This window comes from Ruditapes philippinarum, unplaced genomic scaffold (assembly GCF_026571515.1).
Source record: "Ruditapes philippinarum isolate M1 unplaced genomic scaffold, ASM2657151v2 ctg960_1_1_1_1, whole genome shotgun sequence".
Lineage (NCBI taxonomy): Eukaryota > Metazoa > Mollusca > Bivalvia > Venerida > Veneridae > Ruditapes > Ruditapes philippinarum.
The window spans coordinates 36,249-50,699 of record NW_026855043.1 but is presented as its reverse complement, the minus strand read 5'-3'; the positions used below and the strand labels follow the sequence as shown (position 1 = coordinate 50,699).

Sequence of the window (14,451 nt, the reverse complement as noted above, 5' to 3'; positions counted from 1 at the left end):
ATTAGTCTGAAGAGTCTAATTATAATTCTGTACGTGATCTACGAATAAAAAAATATTGGTAACACAATATTTTTCGATTTATTCAATAGATTAGGTGAATATCTTGCTGATTACAACATGGCATGTGACATCATTAAGTAAATGCTGCAATTTGCGTCAGAGATTCCGTTGGGCGATATAAGTGTGCCAACTCTATCTTACAAGCATTCATCGTTTGGATAATTATGTGTATTTTTAGTTGTCATTAAGGTGAAGGCCTTTTGGAAGCAAATTCTACCTAGTTTTAACTAAAAGATCAAAATAAGTTGTTGAACATTTCATACACAAAATTGTCATATCTAGCTCTTTTAGTCCAACCAAGATACAGCATTGTTCTGTTAAATCCACAATTCATTGTTTGGTCTTCGAAGAGAAATAACGGTGAATGGAACTGTGCGTAGTTTTGAGATTAGAGACTTCGTTTAACTGGAATGTGTTTACTATAACGGGCCAAATGCTACAATCTCCGAGTTAAATGCCACAATCTCTTGGCTTGTTTACCGGCCATCTCTGTATCATTTTAAGCTATTCACTAATTTCCATTGACACTTTGTATACTGATTTACTTTTCCTTGATGATCAACTTTTCTTAGCTGATAAGAAATTTCGATTTTTCTTAATCTTTGATGGATTTCTATTTTAAAGAAGGCATCCTACTTAACAATCAGGGTCAAACATCTGCAAAAGTACATGTTTAAGCTAGAAAATCTGATTTTTTCGGCCATTTGCAAGCTTTTATCAAATCATTTAATGTAAATGTGATTCCGGTTAAACGAAATAAGCGTTTTATGTTAAAAAAAAAGGAGAAATGTTTCGATGATGTTTTTTTTCGGCATTTTATAATTGATTGTGATTATTTCTTGTGGGGAAAATATTTTAGGTGACTTGTATGTATGTATAATGGAATAATCAGAGAAATCTTGTGTTCTAAGATATGTAAAATTTCATTCGTTACCATTCTTTGGTCTTGTCAACTAAAGATTAATGTCATTTCAAAGTCTTTAGTTATTAAAAACTATCCAAGTTACAGAAATATTTCCATCTTTAAGACAAAGTTAAAGCATACAGGTTCAATGAATGTATTTTGACATTAAGCAAAAATCAGTGTCAGTTTGGAATTTTCTCTGTGACATATTTTTGACAATCTTCAGTTTGGATTCTAACATAAGATAAGTTAGACACATTGCTAAAAATTGTGTGCCTTTAAAAAAAAACAAAAAAAAAACGTAATTTTGTATATTTTGCTAAATTATTATATTTGGATAAAGTTTGTGAAATATTTAAACAATTAATTTATTTCAAAATATGTAATTTGTTACTAATTTTAATTAGTTGGAATTGTTTTTGTTTGTTTTAAATTTTTATATTCATTCAGTAGGAGGAAGGACAGGTTGGATATATTGCAGATGTTTGCTCATACATTGTCTTTGATAGATTTTTTTAGCATTTAATATATGGCTTTACACAGTTATTTGGGTGTTTATGGCTTTTTTATGTTTTGTAATATTTAGGGCTTTTTATAAGAGGACTCTGTTTTTTATTTATTTTTTAAAGCATTGAATATATATCAAATTTAGAAAAAAAAGGGAGGTAAGAGTAGAGTAGAGTGGTTTCACTTTTTCAAGTACCTTGTTCTTGAAGTAACTTAAAATATCTTAAACAAGTTCATATTATATCAATTTTGAATGTTTTGTTACTTACAATACTGCATTTGTAAGAATTTTGTTTTATCACAGACTTTAAGATCAAGAGATTTGGACTATAAATCAGAATCAGACCTGAATAAATCCAGGAGCATTTAATATTTGAATAATTTATCAGGGGGTTATCTAATGTCAGTGCCATAAAAGGTGTTTTTCTCCCGATTTTCTACGGTAGTGAGTTAGTAACACAATGAATTTAAAGTGTGAATGTACTGGTAGGATTTAATAAAATTAATTTAATGAATTCTAAACAGACGCAAGTGGTTGTATATTGGAAATAACCAATGTTTGAAAAATGATAAAATGTATGTTTCAGATTTAAACAACAATGATATGAGATTTATGTAACAATAGTTTCAGACAAATAATAGGGAAAAAGTTTTAGGTGGGAATACAATCATGTAACATAGGTTTGATTAAGGTAGAAAAATTATCAGGCGATAAGAATTGTGTGTGAGGTAACATAAGTATATGCAGTGTCCAAATCTTTAACTTGAATTAAAAGTACACCATATTTACCAGTACATGGGATGATTTTGTTGAAAAAACTGAAAAAACTAAAAATGGGAAAACAGAATATCAAAGGTGTAATATGAATTAAAGATAATAACAATAACAGACTTAGAAGAAAATAAACACAATCATTTGAGATGATGTGATATTAGTTTAGATGACAAAGTGAAGGAATAATATAACAATAGTTTCGGATAAAAAACAAGAACCAAAAAAATAGTAGTTATAGATGCAAAAACAACAATAGTTTAAGATGAGTCAGGAGAAACCAAAGCGTAAAATAAGCGCTGCCTTGCAGCCGCCAAACATTTCTGACCATGGTGGTCACCTCGCTACTATAAGTGAGTCTGGACCTATGAGGAGAGTGAGTCAGGAAGGTCAAGGTCCAGTACGGAAAGTTAGTACAGAGGTGGGTCTAAGGCGTGTCAGTGGAGAACGTGACGGAACTCAAAGACGGCCCAGTGATTCTAATCGTAAAGTTAGCACATATAGTATAATGGGACGTAAAACAAGTTTTATGTCGGCTCCAGAAAAATTGATAAAAGACAAGGTAAGATCTGATCTCTGTAAACTTAATATTTTTTTATGTGATCTTTCACCTTGACATCTCCATGATGTTACTTATTCTGGGTAGTAAGACACCAGTGTAAAATCTCTGGGTGGAAACACATTCAAATATATCTTTGTATTGTACATACGGTAACACAGTTGAACATAGGTTATATATCTCAATGGCTACTTTGTTATTACGTAAATCATTATTCTGAAGTTATAATTTACGTTTTATTGAAAACTTTGAACTTTTTTGATCAGACTATAATATAACTTGTGCAGATAGTATAGAATTATATTCCTTCTTCCTAACATATATTATGCATTGCAAATTAATGAATTTCAATGGAGAAAGAAAATTAATTGTAACAAAATTATTGAATGCAGTCATTGATTAATTTCCTGATATACAAGTATATCATGCTGACATTTTGTATCTTCAATGAAATCAATCAATTTACAAGCAAATTTAATTTGAGATAACATTATTTATCAATCATATTTAGTATCTGTAATATACAATGTACAGTGTACTTCATATGCCTAATAATTGGCTTAGACCATATAGAGGAACAATTCATATGAGACTGAATTTTGAAATTGTTTAGCAAGTTTATATTGTTTACAAATATTGTCTTGTACAAAAGATTTATAATAGATAATGTTATGATGAAGAACTTGTTGTTTAGTTATACAAGTAAATCAATGCTATCTTTAATAGATGCAGAAAGCCAATGAAGTTTGTGGAAAACTTTCTTGATTGTCACTCCAATGTTTAATGTAAATGCCACATAAAAATAGGCATAGACCGCTTTTCAGTAATGTCTGTATATAAATTATTTTGTTTTTAAAAGTAATGAAAAGAAAAACCGGGGCATAGTTTTGATTATTCATTACACTTCCATCTTTGATTTACTGCTATTTATTACATTTTTATGCCACCACTTATAGATTTGCTCTGTCTGTCTGTCTAGCTGTCTGTCTGAAGACTGAGAAAGCAGTGAAATATGGGGGCATCTGTGTTCTATGGACACGTTTCACTCATTTCTAGTTACATGGTTTGATATCTTACTGTACACATTTTACAATCTGACACGTATCATTCTGGTAACATATTAATAAATGTGAAAAATGTTGTCAATATAGATAAAATAATTGGACATGTTTTCATAGTTTTTGAATGTGGAAGTATAATAAGAAGGAAAGGTGGGTTTCCACATGACTATCAATACCACGCTTCACTACTGTCAATACTAATTGACATTAAGGCAAGAACCTTAAAAGGTTCCATGTATTGGTGGTCTACATTAGTCATGTAAATGAGCAGAGGTCACATCGGAAACAGGGCAACTCAGCTCCAATTCCATTCATTGCTTTGAAAATTACAGCAACAGTTCAGAGGTACAGCAGATATGGGCAATTGAAATACAAAGAAAAATATTAACAATTATGTTGATGTATGTTTAACACCCTTGCTGTATATGCAGATTAAAATCAAACTGTAACACATATAATGTAACACATGATAACCTATGACAGTGACTTTTCTCATTCACAAAGAAAGACCACTTTTGTTAGCAAGATTGAAGTTGATTTAATTTATTTGAGTTACTTTCCCTTTGTACTCTTCTACTTTCTCCTTTGTTTATTTACATGTTGCTAATAGTAACCAGGTGTATTGCTGTTAGCTATTATCGAACCAAGACTGTTCTTTGAAATATTGAAAAACCCATAAACTTTAGATAGATAAGTAGTAAAAGGTGAAATTCAATACACATTATCGACAGTACAACTATTTGAATTTATATAAAAAGTCTGGTATGTCATTTATTACCTTGACTTGGGACATTTGTTTGTGATAAACAAAATCTTGTTTAAACATTCTCAGGTTGAGAAATCATGGTATATCTTTAAAGAAAGTTTTTAAACATTGGTTGATATCAGTACTGTGTTATGACCCTTAGCAATAAAGGAATAAAGTCTTAAATTTCAATTTTCAATTAGATAATATTGAATTTATTTAAATGACAGACTTCTCAATTTCTCTTTAACTAATTTAATTCATTTTCTATATTTATGTATATCCTACTGACTGACATAAAATCTTGATTTAAAAAAAAATTAAGGTATTTATTTTTCAAATATAACTTTCATTACACAGTTTATCGGAGAGCTAAGGAGATCTTGTCAGTATAATTATACATGTAGTTAAACTGCTCCATGTGTCAAGTTCACCCCAAAAAAAACAATGGTACGCTGACTATTACCTGTATTTAACTTACAGGTTAGAACTGATGAAAATACTGTGAACTTTTTTTTAATTTTAAAGAATGTTGCCGAGGAATAGATTCATTTTTTTTTAGCTCACCAGAGCACAATCTGCTCAAGGTGAGCTATTGTCTGTGTCTGTCGTCTATCAGTAACATTTTCACTTACACAACATCTCCCTAAAGTCTTGGCCCTACAGGAATGATATTTGTTGGTACTCTATAAAAATTGCCCAAATGGTTCCTGTGTACCTAACATAATGGCTGCCAGATCTTATAATAGTAAAACCTTTAAACAACATCTTCTGCTCAAACATTCTGTAGATTTTGATGAAACTTTGCAACAAAGGTAATCAGGAACTCCTCTTAAAGGGATATTCAGGCAAAATAATGACAAAAATATTAAAATGATATTATGTACTCCAATCACGCTAAAATGACATTTCTTGAAGTTTCAGCATGATTTCTGTTTAAATTCTATATATTTTGGGTTTGAGGCGTAAATATATCTATATAGGTTGAACAAAATTTAGACCCGAATAGAATCACCAAATAGTTTTAAAACAAGTCACGTGACTTGAACAAACCCTTGAAGTTATAATAACAGATTTTGTGGATATTGTATGATTGAAACAAGTCTAAGTCATTCATTTGACATGTTCTTTAACGTTTCCAGAGTTCACTTTGACAACTATTGTGAAAACCTAGCGCTCTAACCTGACCCACGCGGATCAAGTTAGGAAACCACCATTTTATTCTTTATATGGTGAAAAGTTTTGTTCCTTTGACTGTCTAATATATTCATTTTGAGGGCATTTACAGAATAATGAATGAAAAAATCAAAACTAAGAAATGAAAATTTTGCCTGTGTCTCGCTTTATAGTGTTGCTCAAATTGTTCTCGTCTGTTAAACAAGATGACCTCCAGAGCTAAAAGTAAAAATAAGCTTTAAATGACATATTCTCCTCAGTTGCTTAATCTATAGTGATGTAACTGTACAGGAATGATCCTTAGGTGGTCAGTTACAAAAAATGCTCAAAAGGTTCCAGTCTGTAGGACAAGATGGTCATCAGAGATAGCTTGAAACCATATCTCCTCTGAATAAATCACTTTGTAGATTTTAAAGAAACTATACAGGAATGGTCCCTAGGTGGTCCTCAAAAAATTTTGATCAAATTGTTCCAATCACAAACACGATGTCTGCCTGTACTTTAAATAGCAAATTTTTTCTAGGCAACATCTCTTCCTCAACCACTTAGGAGATTTTGATGAAAAAGTGCTGCAATGATCATCAGGCAGTCCTTTACAAAAATTGCTTTTAATAGTTTTGTTAAATTATCATAATAATATTATAATAATGTCAGAAGGTGAGAAAAATGTACAGCCTGACCGGGACTTGATTCCAGGACCCATTGAGGAATAATGTTCCTATGCTCGACCAACTGAGCTATCCTGCCACTTATTTAAATACTCATCTTCTCTCCTAAATAATAAACAGTTGACAGTAACCATGCTAAAATTTCCAAATCTAAAGGCATAAGTTGTTGCAAAATAAAAAATTTCTTGTTTGTTCTGTAATGTCCTTATCAGTCTGTGTGAAGTTTTACATTTCCGTATAGCAAAACCATTGCCCAGCTATTTTGAAGTATAATATATTTCAAGTTACTGTGTATCTATGCTACATAAGAGTTTGTATACGCTATATCATTCTTACATACTTTTAATTTCCTTGAGTGCTCAAGTTTAAAATTTATACTGCAGCAATATTTCATGGTGTTAAGACAAATATTTTATACTTCTCAAAGAGATAAATTTTATAAATCAATATTCTTAAGGATTACTTGTAAATGAAAATCAAATTCGCTCTTACAGTAAAGGGCAGTATTAAGTATAATTATGTTTACATTTAAGAACTTGATATCTGTTTCGTCTAAAGGGATGATATGTTAATGAAAGCAATGCAAACAGCTTAATGGAATATGCTAATTTTTTATGTTTTTAGTAGTACCAATTACTTACCCATGAGGTTCTTCCAGGCTATACTAAATTCACTTAATTGTACACCTTCAAGCTTAAGTGCTAGTTTTGTTTGTCCGTTTGTTTCATTTAACGCATTTTCCCAACAGTATTTCAGTCATATAGGCGGGTAGTTTCCTAACCATTGTTCCTTGAGAGATACACCAGTACTAAACTACCAAAGCATCTCCCAGAGATCGAACCCACGCCAGAGAGGTAACTGGATTAGAAGTCATTGACTATAACCCCTCGAACACGGAGGCGGTTTAAGTGTTGGTCTTATGGGTTACAGAGTTTTTGAAGAGTCTCTAGTCTAGTTCTTATTTTTTACACATTAGATAACCTGCTCTTTGTTGACATTTATTGAACTACAGCAGAGCTTTTTTGAAACACAGAATAAGCCATAAATGCTATTTTGGGTTCTGCTTATTTGTTTGAATCACAAGATCTTACTGACTTTTTGATTGTGATCTTTTAAGAAGATAGTTATTTCTGTTTGTAGAGAACGAGAAAGCTTTTGCCTCCTTGTCTTTATGTAATTTGGTTTTCACAAACATTGGCTCTGTGAAATATGCCATGAAGTGTGATATTTGTCCACTTCTTTTGGGTGATGAAAGACATTTACAGGTGTTGTGGCAATAATAATTCTACCTTGCTGGTGCCAACATATGTTACCTATGCCACAGCAGACCAAGATGAAAATCAGCCATGACATCTGTGCCATCTGATCATGGTCTGCACTGTTTGCTATATCCAGTCAAAATACAAAAATTGAGCTACCAACAGTAATGAGCCTTTTCAGACTGTACTGAGGTACAGGTTGGTCTGGCTCTATACTGGTGGCAGATTAGGGTTGATTTAGTAGTTTGATTTTAGAAGATCCTTAAATTAATTATGGTTAAACTATATACATGTATAGACAGCTGCAAATTCGATTCGGGGACATGAATTGTGTGCTGTTAAGGCTAGAGGGCAATAAAAGAGTTGATAATTTTGTATACATTCAGATAAGAAGATGCATTAGATGTAAGGGCCTCTCTCTCTATCATTCTGTATACTATTATAGCATAGTCATTAAAGTGATTTTTAAATCGCTTTCTTTCACTTACTTGTTTCTAACCAAGTATAACAACAGTGTCTGCTGTAGAAATATTCACTTAAGCTGCTGTTTATAGAGGCTTTTAAGGGAAAATTTGACTGTTGTTAAGATTTTGTAAAGGATTATAAACTTCACAGCAAGTGTTTTTACAACTTTTTTTGCATTTGGAAAAAGTAAATTCTGTTTTTGTTCATTTTCAAAGGAATTTGATTGTATTTTTCATGTTAAATCAAATCAAAAGCATTGCAGGTATATTCTAGTAATTTTTACAAAAATCTTGATTTTTTTTGTATTTTTATTATTATTATTTTTTTTTTTTTATTATTATTATTATTATTATTATTATTATTATCATTATTATTATTATTTTTATTTTAAAAAAAACCTGGTATCATATAATTTGCTTCATTTCCTTTTATAAGGATTAGGATTGGTTAATACTAAAATGTATCATTTTTAATTTAGATTCAATTTTACTTAATAAAAGCAACTTTTATATGAAAGGGCTGTGATGGTATAATTTCTGATTATTTTTCCTAAAGCTATAAGGATGCATAGTATTCAAAGAACAAAAAGGCTTTTGCATGTTTCTTGGTAACTTTGCTCTGTTTCTTTATTCACTTTAAATGCATGTACATGTATTAATGCTATTAAATTATAACTTATTACTAAGATATAACTCCCTAATTCATGGAAGAACTCCCAATCTTGAATTGAAGTTAGGGAATCAAGTGCCATAACTCTAACATGAATATTTTATCTCCCTTTGAGCGAGACTATTATTTTATGGAGATTTGTGGGATTATCCTGAAAGCACCATGTTATTGTTTCAGTCATAACTAACTGTTGATTAAAAGGTGTTGCTTGTCTCATGAAAGCTCAGAAACCTCTTCAGATATTTACTTGGAATTTCACACATCTTTGGGATCTTAACTCTGGCAATTTTCATTGGATTTTGACTGATATGTAGAAAAAAGCTAGGCAACCACTAATTCAAATTTTAGAACACTGTCAAATACTCATCATATGAATTTTATTTATGAAAATTATTCCACTAACAATTGCTGTTCTTCTGTGTCATACAATGTATGTTTCCTTGATGGTACATGTAGGATAACTCTTGAATTTCTTGAAAATTATCTCCCTTCCTAAACCTTTTAAAGAGTAAATAGGAATATGATGATTAAACTTAAATATTTCTTTTGAGAAATATGATTATTGTAAGGTATCAGGAAGACCTCTTTTATTATTCTTACAGAATATTAATGGTGTTTATGTAATAAAAGTGCAAGTTTTAAAGCTTAAAGTCAATCCTGGGGGAACAAGCGTGCACATTGGTACATTGAAATTATTGATTCGCACAGACACCTAAAACACATTAAAAAAAACACCCAATTTTTTGAATAGAATTATACTAAAAGCAAACAATAGGTAAAGGAGTTTTAATTAAACATGTCTCAAATTTCATTTTTCAGATTTGTATAGAAAACATTGGGATGTACACATACTGAATGAAGTTAATATGTGTTTTCATTTGCATTACATTGGTCCTTTTGTACTTGGTGATATCATTTCCTAAAATTTAAAAAATGAAATTTGTGTTATCCTACCAGTATGTATAGGATTAGCTAAGGAAAGTTTTTTTTTCAGAAAAGATAAAATTCATATTTGGAAAAAAAAGAAGATTTTTTTGTGGAAACTAAGGAAAAAGTTTTTTTATATTTCATTTAACATACTGTACAAGAAAACAAGTTGATGTTAAGTAATGGACTGGACTGGACTTGGTAACAAAATATGTATGATAAACTGTTATAATTCAATGCCTAGTCTGATTTTTATTTGAATTAATTCCAAACTTATTTTTTCTACTTTATCATTATCAGTATTTGTGTTAATATATATAAGTAAACTTGTAATGTTTATATGTATGATATATATATCATTATTTAGATGAATTCACAATAAAAAATTGATGGGGACTGATAAATGATCAAAGTAAATGAGACGTAGAAAATCTTTTTTTGTAAATTTGATTAGTCAGCTTTTTAAAAATAAAATTTCTTGAACTTTGAGTACAAGTAAAGATATTTTATGTTACAAATTAAAACTTTAATGAGTGGTGGCGTAGCAGAGTGGTTAACAATTGGCAGCAGGGGTTCAAATCCCATCAGGGCTAGTTGTTGTTTCTGTGAGCAAGAAACTTTTCACTCATAACAATGCTTTATGCTCATTGCTCAGTACTGGTTGGTTCCCGGGAACGGAGAGTTTAAATTAAAGCTTATAGCTTCCAACACAATTAATTAAAATAAATTCATATAAGCTAAAAGTTCCATCAATCTCTGCCAAAAATACAATATCTGTATATTGTTAATGGCTATATAAGGTAAGGTACTGGGTTAATCCCCATGTATAAAACATTTAGTATGTTAACATGCAAAATACTGGTAGGAGATTATCCAAAGATTAGTACTGCTGTATTATTAGTATCCAGAGATTATTAATTTACCATATTAAACCCTTTGATTGTAGTTAAGATTTTGAGATTTTTTTATATAACATTATAACAATGTTTTGTGTGTTAAGACGATAAGTTTTTTGTTATTGACACATCTGTATATGTGATACTAACATGTACTTGCAATGCTTTTGACATGAATATTTCATCCTGCCACTGGGAGAGCGGTTCTTAATATTACAATGGAAAGATGAAGTGAAACAGTGGAGAAATCTTTTTTTGTTTTTCTCTTGGATAGGTTTATGAAGTTATGTTAGAAATAAACATGAATTAACTATATCTGGATTTATGGACACTTTTACAAAGGAATTATTTTTGAGAGATTTAATGAAAAGATTGTAGAAGAGGTTGAATCATGTCAGCCAAGTGGAAAAAGGTTGCGAGGAAAGCTAGTGCACATGAATTGCAGTTAAAGAGAAACCCAGTTATCAGAACTGCAGCGGCTATAGAGGGTGTACAGGTAAGCATCAACCAATGTCAAGGCTGACAAATTTTCTTGTGCTTTATATCAAGGTTTATTGAATTAAACTCCACTCCATTGTTTTCCACTATCTGTACAAGTACCCTCCCATATGCCTTGTTCTTGCGCGCCAGGCACCGATTCAAATAATATAAGCGTGTTCCCATACTCCACTGTTTGCCATGCAAATGATGAATGATGGCAATTGGTGGCAGATTTTCACTCTGCCTTAATTTGCAAATGATGGCAATTGGTGGCAGATTTACATTCATCTTTTGCAAATGATGGCAATTGATGGCAGATTTACACACTGCCATTGCAATTGATGGCAATAATGGCAGATTTACACACTTCCATTGCAAATGATGACAAGTAATGGCAGCTAAATTGCAGAGACTGAAGCTCTTTAGTAACAATATAAACAAACAGAGCAAGTACCAACAGAAATATAAAACAATATGCTTCATAAATTATAAACATAAACTTTAAAATAGATATCCGAAGGATTGTACTAAATATTTTTTTTTTATTCTTTTTAATATTTCACATTCAGTTGCAGTTAAATAACTGTCTTAATTATTTAACTAGTATGAATAGAATCTATACAATATTGACATTCATTCGGTGAAAAAACATGTTTAATTTATTTTCCCATTTCTAAAAATTTCAAATAAATCAGACGGATTTAGCAAGAATTATGAATAATTGAGTGAAAGATATTCTAGATGAAGTTTGTCCATGTAATACATCATATGAAATTTGATCAGGATCCACTGATAGAAAATCAAAGAGATGAGAAATAATTTATAGTAAACACCTTTCGATATTGTTACCAAAAGGTAATGTTTCTCACATGTATTGAATATGATATCATAAAATATCAGTCACTTTTTTAATCATAATTGGTCTAATGAATAAATAACAATAATCAGGGAAATTTTACGCCTTTTTAAGCTAAATTACCAGCAAGTTTTATAATTGAAAAACAATTTTAGGAATATTTGCAGTGAAAATTTGTATAGTTATTTGAAAGGGGTTGATATTATGGAGGCTTTAAATTTGTAGTGAAAGTGTAAATTTGGAGACAAACAGTGTGAATATACTGTAAAAATATACATCAGTATGTTAAAAATTTGTCTTGATAAATTGATTTTGTCACAAAAAAATATACATATTTGTATTTTGTGTAAATATAACCTAAAATAAAAATTTAGAAAAGTGAAAAGTACAGTAAAAAGTACAAACATAAAATGAAGTTGTGACTTATTTACTAAGTTTGGAATAGATTAAAATAATAATGTTTCTTTAAAAGGGACAATGTGTGTAGTAAAGTTAATCAGGGAGGTAGGATATTAGGATGAAGAGTGGAAACTCCTTAAAGGGGTTTAATCTACTTACATATTGTAGAAGGGTCATAGAATTGTTGATTTTATTGTGCTTTAAGCTTTTATAATTCTTATTTAACAATAAATGTACAATCTACTTTCTTTACTTTGAATATGTAATTAATTGTTATGCAGTGGCAGCGTGGCCAAGTGATTAACATATACTATTAATCTAAAGGATTGCTAACTGCATGGGTTTAAACCCTGTTGGGGGCAAGCCATTGTTTCCATGGGAAAGAAACTTTACATTAATTGCTAAGTACTAGTTAGTTCCGGGAACAGATTCCAGAGTGTTTCAATAAGCTTATAGCTTCCAACACAATCGCAGTAAAATAAATTTGTATAAACTAATTGTAAATATTTGTTGAGGATTTCAATATAGAAACATTAGAATCAAGCTGAAATTAGCTCTGGTGGACGCGCATGTAACTTCAGGCCTGGCTGCATGCTGTAAACAAGTGGGCAGCTGATTTATGATCAGAGACATTTTTAGCATGCACATTCCAGATTTTAATTTTATTAACTTTCAATCCTTTCTTTATTTGAATTAAGTTATTATACTAATCATTGATTTACAGTTTGACATGCTGCAAGACAATGTATTGAAATATCCTCTCTGACAAATGATTCTTTATACAGATTATAAATGGATGGGTTTATTTACCAACATTTCTTCTTTTATTCTTGTCAACAAGATCTAAAAGAACCCACTTCCCTATTACAACTATTCAAATATTAACAGCCAAAAAGCCAAAGATATTTCGTTTTGAAGTAAATAAACAAGTACACTAGATCTTTTGTTACTTAAGTGATTTTTTTTTTCAAAATCAAAAGAAAAATGTAAAAAAGGAACGGAAATAAATCAGAAAATGCAAATGTGATCAATAAAGTCATTGAAACGTTTCCGGACCAGAGATAACAATGCAGTTTTACATCATAGAAAATGACATTTGATACAAAATGCTGGGTTGAACGATTCTAAGGCAATTTGTTCCGGGGACAATAGCTTTAATGGTGGAAAATGAGTTGTATCTGGATTTGTGATGGTAACGAAACACTCTAATGAGAGTTTGTTTTGACTTTTGATGGAACTGTTATAGTAAATGTTGCCTGGAAACTGTGTATGGGACTTAAATTTTGAAGTATTTTACTGTGAAATTATTTAAAGAAAACAGAAATGTCGAAGAATTTATTGTTTAAAAAAGCTTTAAAGAAGGTTCGGGTACAGGTGAAGCAACAAGGAGTTCTCTCATTGATTGTAAGTTGTTTTTTGTTACATTGCATCTCGTCAGTTTATACCTGAATATATTGATATTCCGCCGATATTCATATGTGATTGTAAATGTGATTTTTTTAAACTATACTTTTGACTTTATCTGACTATAAGGCACTTCTGTACAATTTCGTGTTCTCTGGAACTTATGGTATGAAATAATATGATTTGAAGGACAAAGCTTAAAGAGAACAGAAAGGCTTCAAATGATAAAGGAAAGGTGTTATGTCTCCAGCACCAATACTTTTATATGCCCAAAAATAGTCTTCTTGTAGGCTAATTATGATATTTTGCTATCTATTGGTGTGTCTGCACACAATTCATGACTAATTTCATTTAGTGAGTGAACAGGCAAAGTTTGATTACAATCAGCTGAACTTAAATTTGCGCATTTAATTATCAAGCAATAAAAAATGTTAATGTTACTTGCAATGTTAAATTTACTTGCAATGATAAAGTTACTTGCAGTAGTTTCTGAATTAGTTAATTGTTTAGAATCTCATTTTAATAAACTGAATAAAAAAATTGGTGAGAATTTTTTTTAGTTCACTAGTCTGTGACGAAGTTACATATGAATAGGCCTTATAATGGTGAATTGTATATGAAAATCAAAGTTTCTTCACAAAAAA

At 30.5% G+C, this 14,451-nt stretch overlaps 1 protein-coding gene across 1 annotated transcript in view; it reads left to right on the top strand.

The window, feature by feature from the left end:
* Positions 1 to 1,925: 1,925 nt before the first annotated feature.
* LOC132741943 (dynein axonemal heavy chain 5-like) overlaps positions 1,926 to 14,451 on the top strand; it is a gene marked incomplete at its 3' end in the record, with an annotated part of 44,962 nt that continues 32,436 nt past the window's right edge. The window contains exon 1 of the mRNA XM_060730216.1: positions 1,926 to 2,805. Coding sequence (XP_060586199.1) covers positions 2,509 to 2,805 — 297 coding nt within the window. The remainder of the gene's footprint in view (positions 2,806 to 14,451) is intronic.